The sequence below is a fragment of the Patiria miniata genome, unplaced genomic scaffold, assembly GCF_015706575.1.
Source record: "Patiria miniata isolate m_02_andy unplaced genomic scaffold, ASM1570657v1 HiC_scaffold_22, whole genome shotgun sequence".
Lineage (NCBI taxonomy): Eukaryota > Metazoa > Echinodermata > Asteroidea > Valvatida > Asterinidae > Patiria > Patiria miniata.
In genome coordinates this window covers 10,815,572-10,833,323 of record NW_024037061.1, presented here as the reverse complement: position 1 = coordinate 10,833,323, position 17,752 = coordinate 10,815,572, and the positions used below count along the sequence as shown (strand labels likewise).

Below are 17,752 nucleotides of genomic sequence, written 5' to 3'. Positions count from 1 at the left end.
AGTGTCAGGATTGTCCTCGTGAGGTGGAGTTCCGGAATTGGGCAACAGAAAATCACCAACCTGATAACGGCTAAGGTATAGAGGACTGTGGTGAGGTGGTTCCATATCCCGCAGGGAAATGGAATGATGCTGAATGCGAAAAGCAACGCCCTTGAAATAAGACTGACAATCTTTGAATGCCCGAACAGAATTCGAATCACAAGGACTTGGATACAATTCCTTATGATCACTGAAAGTAAAGGTATTTATCTTTTTTTAATTGAAATTGTTGCGATATATAAACAAAGTTCATTTGAAAAAATCCACGAAAAGGATCCACTAATACTAGAATTGCATTTTAGAAGACATATACAAGGGGTACAGTTCGTGTTTCTGCAAAAAACTTACAAAATATCTAGTTGTTTTCGAACGCGATGGAAAAGAAAAACTAAAGTTGTTTTGGTAACTTCAATTTTTGGGAATAGCACGGTACTTCTTGTTAAGGCCTATAAACGGATAGTGAGCTCAATTGTCGAGTTCATGTTGTTTTGTTCACTAGATATCACCAGGAATAAAGAGATCACAGACAAGAAGAATTTGCATGCCGAGGGATTTTTTTTTGCTTGAAAGAAACAGGTAAAATTTATAAACCATTCAATTAGCAGTTATTCTTGCACAACAAAACTGAAAAGAATTATATAAAAACCAAACAAACAATCAAAAGAACCTTTAAAAAGTATTTTTAAAAATGAAAAAATATTTTATAAAGCAATTGATATGACACCACCACCACACTTAACAAAAATCCCTTTAACCCCTAAAGGCATTTATAATTATTAATGGCTTAAAGCTTTGCATGGAGGATGAGATAAAGTAGAAAGATTGCGGGTAACACCATGTGGAAAGAAATCTCTTCTTGGAAGAAGTGTGGTTCTGAAAAGAACCGATTGGTTGAGTGCATTATAATTATGATCATTTGCCTATATCCCAAAAGTAGCACAGTGAAATATTATCAAAACTTTACTTGGATTATGATCGCACTGTTAAACATCCCGTGAACGTTAGTCCATCTGGCTTGCTGTAATTTAGAAGAAATCAAGAAATGTCGGAGTTTTCCAACGATCAGTCACTTGAGTGATATTTGGAAATAACGAGAGTGCTACTGACGAAATCCTTTCGTGATCAAAAGGTCACTAGTGTGCAGGGTTTTTCACTGTTTTCTCGAAATCTGTATTCACTGAGCTGAAACCTCAACAAGTTTGATTTCTAACAGTCTTGGATTTGTAATGCATGGTGTTATTATGAAAAGCGAGTGATCATTTTATGCCGTTATCAAATAACACTAAACAGCCCACCTACAAATATAATATCAAAAAAAACAAACAATAAAACCAAACTTAACCAAAAATCAATATTTAAAATAAAACTTAAATTTGTAATAATACTAGTTTTACACCACCACCATTGTGTTTTCGTTAGTAATATTTGTTAAAAGCGAGGGAGGGTATCACTCGTGGTTTTGAGTTGCTGATTATACCGAAATTAACCCTTTATTACTTACTGTTTCCCTCTTTTTTCGTTTTTCTTTTGCGCCTTTTTTTATGGGGGGTTGCTTTTCCGAGGTGTGGTCAAGTGCAGCATATGTAACAATATGAAAATGTTCTTGTATATGATATTAAGAGCAATATTTCGGGTTTACATTATTTTCTCTGTAAAAAAAAATAATAAAAAAAAAAAAACATTCACCATAACTGTAAAGAATACCATTGTTAAATTGTCTAGTTAATTCAAAGATGGACATCGTCAAATCTGTTCCTGATTCAAAGGGAGGTACCGGCCGAGAAGATGCTTAGCAACCTCCGGAGGACAACACATCAACGTAGACCTCACAGAGTTGAAGAGTAGCAGTACCCGGAATATCGACGCTCACGTAGCGAGCCCTCAACGGTCGGTCGCAGTCAATCTCGACGATCCCTCCCAATGGTTGGGCTTGACTGATAGTGACTGGTGCCCCGCATGCCGGGTTCTGTGTGACGGTCCCGCTCAGACCAGCACGAACCTGGGCGTGGAACAGTCGTTCACCTTAAAATACAACGACGTACAGAATAAGTATCATTGCGTACGTTAGGCCATAGATGAACCGATTTCTTATTCAACAGAGAAGAATTTAGAACCAGTTAAACGATCCTAATGTACATTCTGTAATACTTACTGCAACAGTCTCCACGGTTCAGGATGGTTACCTTGGTAACGCATTGCTCTTCTTCAAGATCGACTCTCCACCATGGGTTTCTAGTATCGGCAACTAATTCAAGGGGGGAAATGGACGACGTTATTTCTCAATTCTGTCTGCCTCGACCAAATATTAATTTAGCTTCGAGTCCTTGGGTGAGATTTCCATTTTCAGACATGTGAATGTATCAAGAAACATTCAATATTCACACCCAAAGCTATCTGCTTCATAGGCTCAATAGTGCTCCTCAAAGTATCATCGCTGATATTCATGCATCAGCCTGAAAATAATATGATTTTTCTCAGCTTTCGTTTATAATACAAAAACAAGAAAATGGTAAGAGTAGGTCGACCGCCACTCCCGATGTCCTTCAGTTTTTCCTCCTATTTTGGTTTGTTTGTTAGTTTGTTTGTTCTAGAGCGGATCTCGTCCGATCTAAAAACTCAGAAGAATTACAGAATGTTCAATGATTAAAGATACTTTTAAAAATCATCTTTTAACATCATCTCACACATCGTGGATTCGCCGGGTATCAAGCCCTAATCAAAAAGGGGATATCATACCCGTGTGCGAACAATACGCGACATTTGATGACAGACTGCCGTCCACTGCGTTTGATGCTGGAAACTTTCCACTGCTATGGGATGTGCTTTGTAAAGCCGGCTTACCAACGATACTGAACACTTGGGAAACTGTTTGGAAGACAAGTAAAAATCCAACAATTAAAATTTTCCAACAAAAACACCCTACTGCAGCTCGCTTTATTATACTTTTAGTTATCGTCACAAACTTTCAATCTGACAAACAAGAATGTTGAATTATTCAAGCTGAATGAGAAATCTTTACACAACATCTACAGAAACAAAGAGTACTAACATCTTTTTTGAAATTAATTTCTAGTTTGCCCCATCACAAGTAAACAGCCATGGGTGATCGATCATTATGTTGAGAACATCCTGGGCTCCAAAGAAATAGCAACATGGAAATTAAAATGTTATCTTTAAAAAATGGCAATGTTTGTCATGTTTAACCTATGGAATTCCTTCTTTCTTGATTGGATATTATGAGTGAACCTTCGGAGTTGTTATCCTTGATTATTTTCATCAGGGCACGGAATTTTCAACCAGGAATTTGCAGGCTCGTTACCTTGCCAATCGTAAGAACAAGATGTTGGGAGACTTTTAATCTTGAAACTTACCCTCGCATTGATCAAAGGGGAATTCCTCCACCGTCACCTCACAAAGTTGCAAGGTGCCCGTACCAGGGATATTTACACTGACGTATCGCGCCCTCAACGCCGGAGAGCAATCAAACTCGATGATATCACCACGTGGTTGGGCTTGCGCAGCAGTTACAGGTGAACCACAAGTCGGGTTGATGGTGACATAGGAGCTGTCACCAGCGCGCACAATAGCGCCTTCCAGACGTTCGCCTGCACATGGAAATTCAAACAATCGGTTATTTTGGTGCAATATTCCCTGATGTTTTCATAACTATATAGCCTTCTTTTATTTTTGGATTCCGTTATACTCACTGCAGCAGTCTCCACGGTTCAGAATTCGGACTTTGCTGATGCAGTGGTCTTCTCCAAGATCGACTCTCCACCATGGATTCGAACTACCACCAACTAAGCAACAAAAATTAGTAAGAAAAATCTAAAGAAAGGAAACCTAACGAAATTCAATCTAGACCTCATAAAATCATCTCAAATCGTTTCTAAATTTACTAATGTCACCTGATATGTTTAACGCATGCACAATATGGAACGTGACTTTACTTATTTCAGTAGAAAAAAATTGAGTCCTAGACAAAATCAACATTGAATTGTACTTTTATTTTTCTAACAAAATGATTGCGTAGGCCACCTCTAGATATGTTTCGACTTGATTTGGGGTTTGGTTACTTCAAAACTCACACAAACGTTAATTAGTGAGTTAGCCCAAAATAAGTCAAGAAGGAAAACATTTAGCGTCACTAGAGGGGGAGGGGTTATGCCCAAGACATGAATAGCGCCACCCCTGGTCTGATGTTTAACCGTTTAGATTGATTATCTTACCCGTGTGTGAACAATACGCGACATCTGACGACAGACTGCCGTCCACTGCGTTTGTTGCTGGAAAGTTTCCGCTGCAATGGGATGTGCTTTGTACAGCCGGCTTACCAACGATACTGAACGCTTGGGAAACTGTTTGGAAGACATTTGTAGATGAAAGAATCAAACAGTTAAAATTATCCATCAAAAATTCCTACTGCAGCTGGCTTTATGATACTTATAATTAAGGTCACAAGCTTTTAAATCTGACAAAAAGAGAATGTTGAATTATTCAAGCTGGATGAGAAATCTTTAAACAACATATTTTGAAACTAAGACTACTAAAAACATTTTAAATCTATTTTCGAGTTTGCCCAATCACAGATAATCAACCATAGGTAATCCTAATGTTGAGAAAATCTTGGGCTCCAAAGAAATAGCGTCATTAAAATCCGAAAAAATGGCAATTTTTGTCATGTATATAGAATTTTTTGTTTCTTGATTGGATACAATGTGTGTACCTTCTGAGTTCTTATATGCTATTTCGTTCAGGTCACGATCAACCAAGAATTAAAGTTCCACGCTTGCTACCTTTCCAATCTTAAAAACAAGATGTTGAGACTTTTAACATGAAACTTACCCACGCATTTATCAAAGGGGAATTCCTCCACCGTCACCTCACAAAGTTGCAAGGTGCCCGTACCCTGGACATTTACGCTGACGTATCGCGCCCTTAACGCCGGAGAGCAATCAAACTCGATGGTACCACCACGTGGTTGGGCTTGGGCAGCGGTGACAGGTGAACCACAAGTCGGGTTGATGGTGACATGGGGGCTGTCACCAGCACGCACAACAGCGCCTTCCAGACGTTCGCCTGCACATGGAAATTCAATCAATCGGTTGGCCATTTTGGTGCAATATTACCTGATGTTTTCATAACTATAGCCTTGTTTATTTTTGGATTCCGTTATACTTACTGCAGCAGTCTCCACGGTTCAGAATTCGGACTTTGCTGATGCAGTGGTCTTCTCCAAGATCGACTCTCCACCATGGATTCGAACTAGCACCAACTAAGCAACAAACATTAGTTAAACCAAATCTAAAGAAGGAAACCAAACGAGATTCAATCCAGACCTTATCAATACATCTCAAATGATTTGGAAATTTAATTATGTCACGTGATATGTTTCACGCATGCGCAATATTGAACGTGACTTTACTTTTTCAGTAGAAAAACTTAAGTCCTGCACAAAATCAACAATGAATTGTACTTCTTTTCTCCTAACAGATGTGATTGCGTAGGCCACCTCGAGATATGTTTCGACCTGATTTGGGGGTTGGTAACTTCAAAACACACACAAACGTTAATTAGTTAGTTAGCCCAAAATAAGTCAAGCAGGAAAACAATTAGCGTTACTGGAGGGGGAGGGGTAACGCCTAATACATGAATAGCGCCACCCGTGGTCAGATGTTTTCCAGTCCCATTCGCAGTGTCCAGCCTGCCCTCTACCCCAACTTTTCCGACTAACGGAGTTGATTATCTTACCCGTGTGCGAACAATACGCGACATCTGATGACAGACTGCCGTCCACTGCGTTTGATGCTGGAAACTTTCCACTGCTATGGGATGTGCTTTGTAAAGCCGGCTTACCAACGATACTGAACGCTTGGGAAACTGTTTGGAAGACAAGTAATAATAATAACAGGTTCTTATATAGCGCTTTTAGCCAAGATCAAAGCGCTTTACATTATTATTACCCCCTAATCAATGGGCCAATTAAACATTCCATATACCATCTCAGCTCCCTGGGGAGTATACAGCTCGATGCTGCCTGTTAGGCGCAAGGAAGCTAGTTCAATCACAATAACCATTACTGCCCTCATAGGTACCCATTTACTCCTGGGTGGAAAGAAGCAATGAGTGACAAAGTGCCTTGCCCAAGGGCACACGCACCATGACCCCGCCAGGACTCGAACCCACAACCTGCAGCTTTACCCACAGACCACGAATCAGTGCCCTTAACCACGAGGCCACAGCACTCCACCAATTAAAATTCTCCAATAAAAACACCCTACTGCAGCTGGCTTTATTATACTTATAGTTATGGTCACAAGCTTCAATCTGACAAACAAGAATGTTGAATTATTCAAGCTGGATGAGAAATCTTTACACAACATCTTCAGAAACTAAGTCTACTAACATCTCTTTGACATTTTTTTCTAGTTTGCCCCACCACAAGTAAACAACCATAGGTAATCATTATGTTGAGAACATACAGGGCTCCAAAAAAATAGCGTTATTCAATTCCAAACGTTATCTTTAAAAAATGGCAATTTTTCGTCATGTATATATAATTCCTTGTTTCTTGAGTGGATATATGTGCGTACCTCCGGAGTTCTTATCCTCGGTTATTTCCAGCAGGGCACGATCAACCAGGAATTAAAGTCACACGCTCGCTACCTTTTAAATCGTAAAAACAACATGTTGAAACTTTTAACATGAAACTTACCCACACATTGATCAAAGGGAAATTCCTCCACCGTCACCTCACAAAGTTGCAAGGTGCCCGTACCATGGATATTTACGCTGACGTATCGCGCCCTCAACGCCGGAGAGCAATCAAACTCGATGATACCACCACGTGGTTGGGCTTGGACAGCGGTGACAGGTGAACCACAAGTCGGGTTGATGGTGACATGGGGGTTGTCACCAGCACGCACAACAGCGCCTTCCAGACGTTCGCCTGCACATGGAAATTCAAACAATCAGTTGGCCATTTTGGTGCAATATTCCCTGATGTTTTCAGAACTATAGCCTTCTATTATTTTTGGACTCCCGTTATACTTACTGCAGCAGTCTCCACGGTTCAGAATTCGGACTTTGCTGATGCAGTGGTCTTCTCCAAGATCGACTCTCCACCATGGATTCGAACTATCACCAACTAAGCAACAAACATTAGTAAAACAAAATAAAAAGAAAGGAAACCAAACGAGATTCGATCTAGACCTTATAAATTCATCTGAAATCATTTGAAAATTCAATTATGTCACGTGATATGTTTCACGCATGCGCAATATGGAACGCGCGTTTACTTTTTCAGTAGAAAAAACTGAGTCCTGCACAAAATCAACAATGAATTGCACTTCTTTTTTCCTAACAGATGTGATTGCGTAGGCCACCTCGAGATATGTTTCTACCTGATTTGGGGTTTGGTAACTTCAAAACACACACAAACGTTAATTAGTAAGTTAGCCCAAAATAAGTCAAGCAGGAAAACAATTAGCGTTACTGGAGGGGGAGGGGTAACGCCTAATACATGAATAGCGCCACCCGTGGTCAGATGTTTTCTAGTCCCATTCGTAGTGTCCAGCCTGGCCCCACCCCAACTTTTCCGACTAACGGAGTTGATTATCTTACCCGTGTGCGAACAATACGCGACATCTGATGACAGACTGCCGTCCACTGCGTTTGATGCTGGAAACTTTCCACTGCTATGGGATGTGCTTTGTAAAGCCGGCTTACCAACGATACTGAACACTTGGGAAACTGTTTGGAAGACAAGTAAGAATCCAACAATTAAAATTCTCCAAATAAAACACCCTACTGCAGCTGGCTTTATTATAGTTATGGTCACAAGCTTTCAATCTGACAAACAAGAATGTTAAATTAGTCAAGCTGGATGAGAAATCTGTACTCAACATCTTCAGAAACTAAGTCTTCTAACATCTTTTTGAAATTATTTTCGAGTTTGCCCCACAACAAGTAAGCCAACCATAGGTAATAATTATGTTGAGAGCATACCGGGCTCCAAAAAAATAGCGTCATTGAAATCCAAACGTTATCTTCAAACTATGGCAATTTTGTCATGTATATAGCATTCCTTGTTTCTTGATTGGATATATATGTGCGTACCTTCGGAGTTTCATAAAATGGAATGTTTTCATAAGGTAGAGTTCGGAGTTCTTATCCTCGGTTATTTCCATCAGGGCAGGATCAACCAGGAATTAAAGTTACACGCTTGCTACCTTTCCAATCTTAAAAACAAGATGTTGAGACTTTTAATCGTGAAACTTACCCTCGCATTGATCAAAGGGGAATTCCTCCACCGTCACCTCACAAAGTTGCAAGGTGCCCGTACCATGGATATTTACGCTGACGTATCGCGCCCTCAACGCCGGAGAGCAATCAAACTCGATGATACCACCACGTGGTTGGGCTTGGGCAGCGGTGACAGGTGAACCACAAGTCGGGTTGATGGTGACATGGGGGCTGTCACCAGCACGCACAACAGCGCCTTCCAGACGTTCGCCTGCACACGGAAGTTCAAACAATCAGTTGGCCATTTTGTTGCAATATTTCCTGATGTTTTCATAACTATAGCCTTCTATTATTTTTCGATTCCGTTATACTTACTGCAGCAGTCTCCACGGTTCAGAATTCGGACTTTGCTGATGCAGTGATCTGCTCCAAGATCGACTCTCCACCATGGATTCGAACTATCACCAACTAAGCAACAAACATTAGTAAAAAATAATGTAAAGAAAGGAAAGCAAACGAGATTCGATTTAGACCTTATCAATACATCTCAAATCATTTGGAAATTTAATTATGTCAAGTTATATGTTTCACGCATGCGCAGTATGGAACGTGACTTAACTTTTTCAGTAGACAAACTTGAGTCCTGCACAAAATCAACAATGAATGTATTTCTATTTTCCTAACAGATGTGATTGCGAAGGCCACCTCGAGATATGTTTCGAACTGATTTGGGGGTTGGTAACTTCAAAACACACACAAACGTTAATTAGTAAGTTAGCCCAAAATAAGTCAAGCAGGAAAACAATTAGCGTTACTGGAGGGGAGGGGTAACGCCCAATACATGAATAGCGCCACCCCTGGTCAGATGTTTTTCCAGTTCCATTCGCAGTGTCCAGCCTGGCCCCACCCCAACTTTTCCGACTAACGATTTTGATTATCTTACCCGTGTGCGAACAATACGCGACATTTGATGACAGACTGCCGTCCACTGCGTTTGATGCTGGAAACTTTCCACTGCTATGGGATGTGCTTTGTAAAGCCGGCTTACCAACGATACTGAACGCTTGGGAAACTGTTTGGAAGACAAGTAAGAATCCAACAATTAAAATTCTCCAATAAAAACATCCTACTGCAGCTGGCTTTATTATACTTATAGCTATAGTCACAAGCTTTCAATCTGACAAACAAGAATGTTGAATTATTCAAGCTGGATGAGAAATCTTTACACAACATCTTCAGAAACTAATTCTACTAACATCTCTTTGAATTTTTTTTCTAGTTTGCCCCACCACAAGTAAACAACCATAGGTAATCATTATGTTGAAAACATACAGCGCTCCAAAAAAATAGCGTCATTCAAATCCGAACGTTATCTTAAAAAATGGCAATTTTTCGTCATGTATATATAATTCCTTGTTTCTTGAATGGATATATGTGCGTACCTCCGGAGTTCTTATCCTCGGTTATTTCCAGCAGGGCACGATCAACCAGGAATTAAAGTCACACGCTTGCTACCTTTTAAATCGTAAAAACAACATGTTGAAACTTTTAACATGAAACTTACCCTCGCATTGATCAAAGGGGAATTCCTCTACCGTCACCTCACAAAGTTGCAAGGTGCCCGTACCAGGGATATTTACGCTGACGAATCGCGCCCTCAACGCCGGAGAGCAATCAAACTCGATGATACCACCACGTGGTTGGGCTTGGGCAGCGGTGACAGGTGAACCACAAGTCGGGTTGATGGTGACATAGGAGCTGTCACCAGCACGCACAACAGCGCCTTCCAGACGTTCACCTGCGCATGGAAATTCAAACAATTAGTTGGCCATTTTGGTGCAATAATCCCTGATGTTTTCATAACTATGGCCTTCTATTATTTTTGGACTCCCGTTATACTTACTGCAGCAGTCTCCACGGTTCAGAATTCGGACTTTGCTGATGCAGTGGTCTTCTCCAAGATCGACTCTCCACCATGGATTCGAACTACCACCAACTAAGCAACAAACATTAGTAAAAGAAATCTAAAAAAAGGAAAACAAACGAGATTCGATCTAGACCTGATGAATACATCTCAAATCATTTGGAAATTTAATTATGTCACGTGATATGTTTCACGCATGCGCAATATGGAACGTGACTTTACTTTTTCAGTCCAAAAATCTGAGTCCTGCACAAAATCAACAATGAATTGTACTTCTTTTTTCCTAACAGATGTGACTGCGTAGGCCACCTCGAGATATGTTTCGACCTGATTTTGGGTTTGGTAACGTACAAAACACACACAAACGTTAATTAGTAAGTTAGCCCAAAATAAGTCAAGCAGGAAAACAATTAGCGTTACTTGAGGGGGAGGGGGAACGCCTAATACATGAATAGCGCCACCCCTGGTCAGATGTTTTCCAGTCCCATTCGCAGTGTCCAGCCTGGCCCCACCCAAACTTTTCCGACTAACGAAGTTGATTATCTTACCCGTGTGCGAACAATACGCGACATCTGATGACAGACTGCCGTCCACTGCGTTTGATGCTGGAAACTTTCCACTGCTATGGGATGTGCTTTGTAAAGCCGGCTTACCAACGATACTCAACGCTTGCGAAACTGTTTGGAAGACAAGTAAGAATCCAACAATTAAAATTCTGCAATAAAAACATCCTACTGCAGCTGGCTTTATTATACTTATAGCTATAGTCACAAGCTTTCAATCTGACAAACAAGAATGTTGAATTAGTCAGCCGGATGAGACATCTTTACACAACATCGTCAGAAACTAAGTCTGCTAACATCTCTTTGACTTTTTTTCTAGTTTGCCCCACCACAAGTAAACAACCATAGGTAATCATTATGTTGAGAACATACAGGGCTCCAAAAAAATAGCGTCATTCAAATCCGAACGTTATCTTTAAAAAATGGCAATTTTTCGTCATGTATATATAATTCCTTGTTTGTTGAATGGATATATGTGCGTACCTCCGGAGTTCTTATCCTCGGTTATTTCCAGCAGGGCACGATCAACCAGGAATTAAAGTCACACGCTCGCTACCTTTTAAATCGTAAAAAAAACATGTTGAAACTTTTAACATGAAACTTACCCACACATTGATCAAAGGGAAATTCCTCCACCGTCACCTCACAAAGTTGCAAGGTGCCCGTACCATGGATATTTACGCTGACGTATCGCGCCCTCAACGCCGGAGAGCAATCAAACTCGATGATACCACCACGTGGTTGGGCTTGGGCAGCGGTGACAGGTGAACCACAAGTCGGGTTGATGGTGACATGGGAGCTGTCACCAGCACGCACAACAGCGCCTTCCAGACGTTCGCCTGCACATGGAAATTCAAACAAACAGTTGGCCATTTTGGTGCAATATTCCCTGATGTTTTCATAACTATAGCCTTCTATTATTTTTGGACTCCCGTTATACTTACTGCAGCAGTCTCCACGGTTCAGAATTCGGACTTTGCTGATGCAGTGGTCTTCTCCAAGATCGACTCTCCACCATGGATTCGAACTATCACCAACTAAGCAAGAAACATTAGTAAAAAAAAAAATAAAAAGAAAGGAAACCAAACGAGATTCGATCTAGACCTTATAAATTCATCTGAAATCGTTTGAAAATTCAATTATGTCACGTGATATGTTTCACGCATGCGCAATATGGAACGCGACTTTACTTTTTCAGTAGAAAAAAACTGAGTCCTGCACAAAATCAACAATGAATTGCACTTCTTTTTTCCTAACAGATGTGATTGCGTAGGCCACCTCGAGATATGTTTCTACCTGATTTGGGGTTTGGTAACTTCAAAACACACACAAATGTTAATTAGTAAGTTAGCCCAAAATAAGTCAAGCAGGAAAACAATTAGCGTTACTGGAGGGGGAGGGGTAACGCCTAATACATGAATAGCGCCACCCGTGGTCAGATGTTTTCCAGTCCCATTCGTAGGGTAGCATAAAATGGCACGACAGTAGAGCGCGTGATGAATATGCATGACTATGACGTCACTAGAAGCTCATGAGTAATATATCACGCACGGTACTGATAGATATACATGTACATGTAGATGCACACTGTATGTGCTGCATCCCACCGATGATATCACATTTAACAAGTCCTCTTTCTACTGTCGCGCCGCCAACCTCTAGTGTCGTCCCACTTGATGATCATCGGTAAGTGGGGCAACAGTAGAGGGTGGCGGCGCGACAGTAGAAAGAGGACTTGTTAAATGTGATATCATCGGTAAGTGGGACGACACTAGAGGGAGGCGGCGCGACAGTAGAAAGAGGACTTGTTAAATGTGATATCATTGGTAAGTGGGACGACACTAGAGGGTGGCGGCGCGACAGTAGAAAGAAGACTTGTTAAATGTGATATCATCGGTGGGATGCAGCACATACAGTGTGCATCTACATGTATATCTATTAGTACCGTGCGTGATATATTACTCATGAGCTTCTAGTGACGTCATAGTCATGCATATTCATCACGCGCTCTACTGTCGTGCCATTTTATGCTACCCATTCGTAGTGTCCAGCCTGGCCCCACCCCAACTTTTCCGACTAACGGAGTTGATTGTCTTACCCGTATGTGAACAATACGCGACATCTGATGACAGACTGCCGTCCACTGCGTTTGATGCCGGAAACTTTCCACTGCTATGGGATGTGCTTTGTAAAGCCGGCTTATCAACGATACTGAACGCTTGCGAAACTGTTTGGAAGACAAGTTATGTGATCATTATGTTGAGAACATCCTGGGCTCCAAAGTATAGCGTTATTGAATCCAAATTTTATCGTTAACAAATTGCAATTTGTTGGCATGTATATATAATTCCTTGTTTCTTGATTGGATATAATGTGTGTACCTTCGGAGTCAAAAACAATTAAAATTCTCCAATAAAATCACCCTACTGCAGGTGGCTTTATTATACTTTTAGTTATGGTCACAAGCTTTTTATCTGACAAACAAGAATGTTGAATTAGTCAAGCTGAATGAGACATATTTACACAACATCTACAGAAACTAAGTCTTCTAACATCTTTTTGAAATTATTTTCGAGTTTGCCCCACAACAACTAAGCAACCATAGGTAATAATTATGTTGAGAGCATACCGGGCTCCAAAAAAAATAGCGTCATTGAAATCCAAACGTTATCTTCAAACCATGGCAATTTTGTCATGTATATAGAATTCCTTGTTTCTTGATTGGATATATATGTGCGTACCTTCGGAGTTTCATAAAATGGAATGTTTTCATAAGGTAGAGTCGGAGATCTTATCCTCGGTTATTTCCATCAGGGCACGATCAACCAGGAATTAAAGTTACACGCTCGCTACCTTTTCAATCTTAATAACAAGATGTTGAGACTTTTAACATGAAACTTACCCTCGCATTGATCAAAGGGGAATTCCTCCACCGTCACCTCACAAAGTTGCAAGGTGCCCGTACCAGGGATGTTTACGCTGACGTATCGCGCCCTCAACGCCGGAGAGCAATCAAACTCAATGATACCACCACGTGGTTGGGCTTGGGCAGCGGTGACAGGTGAACCACAAGTCGGGTTGATGGTGACATGGGGGTTGTCACCAGCACGCACAACAGCGCCTTCCAGACGTTCGCCTGCACATGGAAGTTCAAAAAATCAGTTGGCCATTTTGGTGCAATATTCCCTGATGTTTTCATAACTATAGCCTTCTATTACTTTTGGACTCCCGTTATACTTACTGCAGCAGTCTCCACGGTTCAGAATTCGGACTTTGCTGATGCAGTGGTCTTCTCCAAGATCGACTCTCCACCATGGATTCGAACTATCACCAACTAAGCAACAAACATTAGTAAAACAAAATAAAAAGAAAGGAAACCAAACGAGATTCGATCTAGACCTTATCAATTCATCTGAAATCGTTTGAAAATTCAATTATGTCACGTGATATGTTTCACGCATGCGCAATATGGAACGCGACTTTACTTTTTTAGTAGACAAACTTGAGTCCTGCACAAAATCAACAATGAATGTATTTCTATTTTCCTAAGAGATGTGATTGCGTAGGCCACCTCGAGATATGTTTCGACATGATTTGGGGTTAGGTAACTTCAAAACACACACCAACGTTAATTAGTAAGTTAGCCCAAAATAAGTCAAGCAGGAAACAATTAGCGTTACTGGAGGGGGATGGGTAACGCCCAATACACGAATAGCGCCACCCCTGGTCAGATGTTTTCCAGTCCCATTTGCAGTGTCCAGCCTGGCCCCACCCAAACTTTTCCGACTAACGAAGTTGATTATCATACCCGTGTGCGAACAATACGCGACATCTGATGACAGACTGCCGTCCACTGCGTTTGATGCTGGAAACTTTCCACTGCTATGGGATGTGCTTTGTAAAGCCGGCTTACCAACGATACTGAACGCTTGGGAAACTGTTTGGAAGACAAGTAAGAATCCAACAATTAAAATTCTCCAAATAAAACACCCTACTGCAGCTGGCTTTATTATAGTTATGGTCACAAGCTTTCAATCTGACAAACAAGAATGTTGAATTAGTCAAGCTGGATGAGAAATCTGTACTCAACATCTTCAGAAACTAAGTCTTCTAACATCTTTTTGAAATTATTTTCGAGTTTGCCCCACAACAAGTAAGCCAACCATAGGTAATCATTATGTTGAGAGCATACCGGGCTCCAAAAAAATAGCGTCATTGAAATCCAAACGTTATCATAAAACTATGGCAATTTTGTCATGTATATAGAATTCCTTGTTTCTTGATTGGATATATTACGTGCGTACCTTCGGAGTTTCATAAAATGGAATTTTTTCATGAGATGGAGTCGGAGTTCTTATCCTCGGTTATTTCCATCAGGGCACGATCAACCAGGAATTAAAATTACACGCTCGCTACCTTTCCAATCTTAAAAACAAGATGTTGAGACTTTTAACATGAAACTTACCGTCGCATTGATCAAAGGGGAATTCCTCCACCGTCACCTCACAAAGTTGCAAGGTGCCCGTACCAGGGATGTTTACGCTGACGTATCGCGCCCTCAACGCCGGAGAGCAATCAAACTCGATGATACCACCACGTGGTTGGGCTTGGGCAGCGGTGACAGGTGAACCACAAGTCGGGTTGATGGTGACATGGGGGTTGTCACCAGCACGCACAACAGCGCCTTCCAGACGTTCGCCTGCACATGGAAATTCAAACAATCAGTTGGCCATTTTGGTGCAATATTCCCTGATGTTTTCATAACTATAGCCTTCTATTACTTTTTGACTCCCGTTATACTTACTGCAGCAGTCTCCACGGTTCAGAATTCGGACTTTGCTGATGCAGTGGTCTTCTCCAAGATCGACTCTCCACCATGGATTCGAACTATCACCAACTAAGCAACAAACATTAGTAAAAAAAAATAAAAAGAAAGGAAACCAAACGAGATTCGATCTAGACCTTATAAATTCATCTGAAATCGTTTGAAAATTCAATTATGTCACGTGATATGTTTCACGCATGCGCAATATGGAACGCGACTTTACTTTTTCAGTAGAAAAAACTGAGTCCTGCACAAAATCAACAATGAATTGCACTTCTTTTTTCCTAACAGATGTGATTGCGTAGGCCACCTCGAGATATGTTTCTACCTGATTTGGGGTTTGGTAACTTCAAAACACACACAAACGTTAATTAGTAAGTTAGCCCAAAATAAGTCAGGCAGGAAAACAATTAGTGTTACTGGAGGGGGAGGGGTAACGCCTAATACATGAATAGCGCCACCCGTGGTCAGATGTTTTCCAGTCCCATTCGTAGTGTCCAGCCTGGCCCCACCCCAACTTTTCCGACTAACGGAGTTGATTATCTTACCCGTATGTGAACAATACGCGACATCTGATGACAGACTGCCGTCCACTGCGTTTGATGCCGGAAACTTTCCACTGCTATGGGATGTGCTTTGTAAAGCCGGCTTATCAACGATACTGAACGCTTGCGAAACTGTTTGGAAGACAAGTTATGTGATCATTATGTTGAGAACATCCTGGGCTCCAAAGTATAGCGTTATTGAATCCAAATTTTATCGTTAACAAATTGCAATTTGTTGGCATGTATATATAATTCCTTGTTTCTTGATTGGATATAATGTGTGTACCTTCGGAGTCAAAAACAATTAAAATTCTCCAATAAAATCACCCTACTGCAGCTGGCTTTATTATACTTTTAGTTATGGTCACAAGCTTTTTATCTGACAAACAAGAATGTTGAATTAGTCAAGCTGAATGAGACATATTTACACAACATCTACAGAAACTAAGTCTATTACCATCTTTTTGAAATTATTTTCGAGTTTGCCCCACAACAACTAAGCAACCATAGGTAATCATTATGTTGAGAGCATACCGGGCTCCAAAAAAAATAGCGTCATTGAAATCCAAACGTTATCTTCAAACTATGGCAATTTTGTCATGTATATAGAATTCCTTGTTTCTTGATTGGATATATATGTGCGTACCTTCGGAGTTTCATAAAATGGAATTTTTTCATAAGATGGAGTCGGAGATCTTATCCTCGGTTATTTCCATCAGGGCACGATCAACCAGGAATTAAAGTTACACGCTCGCTACCTTTTCAATCTTAAAAACAAGATGTTGAGACTTTTAACATGAAACTTACCCTCGCATTGATCAAAGGGGAATTCCTCCACCGTCACCTCACAGAGTTGCAAGGTGCCCGTACCAGGGATGTTTACGCTGACGTATCGCGCCCTCAACGCCGGAGAGCAATCAAACTCAATGATACCACCACGTGGTTGGGCTTGGGCAGCGGTGACAGGTGAACCACAAGTCGGGTTGATGGTGACATGGGGGTTGTCACCAGCACGCACAACAGCGCCTTCTAGACGTTCGCCTGCACATGGAAGTTCAAACAATCAGTTGGCCATTTTGGTGCAATATTCCCTGATGTTTTCATAACTATAGCCTTCTATTACTTTTGGACTCCCGTTATACTTACTGCAGCAGTCTCCACGGTTCAGAATTCGGACTTTGCTGATGCAGTGGTCTTCTCCAAGATCGACTCTCCACCATGGATTCGAACTATCACCAACTAAGCAACAAACATTAGTAAAACAAAATAAAAAGAAAGGAAACCAAACGAGATTCGATCTAGACCTTATCAATTCATCTGAAATCGTTTGAAAATTCAATTATGTCACGTGATATGTTTCACGCATGCGCAATATGGAACGCGACTTTACTTTTTTAGTAGACAAACTTGAGTCCTGCACAAAATCAACAATGAATGTATTTCTATTTTCCTAAGAGATGTGATTGCGTAGGCCACCTCGAGATATGTTTCGACATGATTTGGGGTTAGGTAACTTCAAAACACACACCAACGTTAATTAGTAAGTTAGCCCAAAATAAGTCAAGCAGGAAACAATTAGCGTTACTGGAGGGGGATGGGTAACGCCCAATAC

The 17,752-nt window shown here is 40.9% G+C and overlaps 1 protein-coding gene across 12 annotated transcripts in view; it reads right to left on the bottom strand.

Annotated features, from left to right (window-relative positions):
* Positions 1-1,707: 1,707 nt before the first annotated feature.
* The window catches only part of LOC119730865, a 31,089-nt gene continuing 15,044 nt past the window's right edge, over positions 1,708-17,752 (bottom strand). For 2 of the 12 annotated variants that reach the window (XM_038203918.1, XM_038203920.1), the window contains 23 exons: positions 17,287-17,379; positions 16,948-17,181; positions 14,579-14,707; positions 14,012-14,104; positions 13,673-13,906; positions 10,756-10,884; positions 10,187-10,279; positions 9,848-10,081; positions 9,227-9,355; positions 8,659-8,751; positions 8,321-8,554; positions 7,663-7,791; positions 7,094-7,186; positions 6,755-6,988; positions 5,791-5,919; positions 5,222-5,314; positions 4,885-5,118; positions 4,269-4,397; positions 3,747-3,839; positions 3,411-3,644; positions 2,776-2,904; positions 2,192-2,284; positions 1,708-2,061 (listed from right to left, as the gene is read on the bottom strand). In XM_038203918.1, the coding sequence (XP_038059846.1) occupies positions 1,829-2,061; positions 2,192-2,284; positions 2,776-2,904; positions 3,411-3,644; positions 3,747-3,839; positions 4,269-4,397; positions 4,885-5,118; positions 5,222-5,314; positions 5,791-5,919; positions 6,755-6,988; positions 7,094-7,186; positions 7,663-7,791; positions 8,321-8,554; positions 8,659-8,751; positions 9,227-9,355; positions 9,848-10,081; positions 10,187-10,279; positions 10,756-10,884; positions 13,673-13,906; positions 14,012-14,104; positions 14,579-14,707; positions 16,948-17,181; positions 17,287-17,379 (3,518 nt within the window). In that variant the 3' untranslated portion in view covers positions 1,708-1,828. Of the gene's footprint in view, positions 2,062-2,191; positions 2,285-2,775; positions 2,905-3,410; positions 3,645-3,746; positions 3,840-4,268; positions 4,398-4,884; positions 5,119-5,221; positions 5,315-5,790; positions 5,920-6,754; positions 6,989-7,093; positions 7,187-7,662; positions 7,792-8,320; positions 8,555-8,658; positions 8,752-9,226; positions 9,356-9,847; positions 10,082-10,186; positions 10,280-10,755; positions 10,885-11,375; positions 11,610-11,714; positions 11,808-12,868; positions 12,998-13,672; positions 13,907-14,011; positions 14,105-14,578; positions 14,708-16,947; positions 17,182-17,286; positions 17,380-17,752 lie in introns of all 12 variants that reach the window. The other 10 variants (XM_038203919.1, XM_038203921.1, XM_038203923.1 and 7 more) reach the window with 10 other exon arrangements.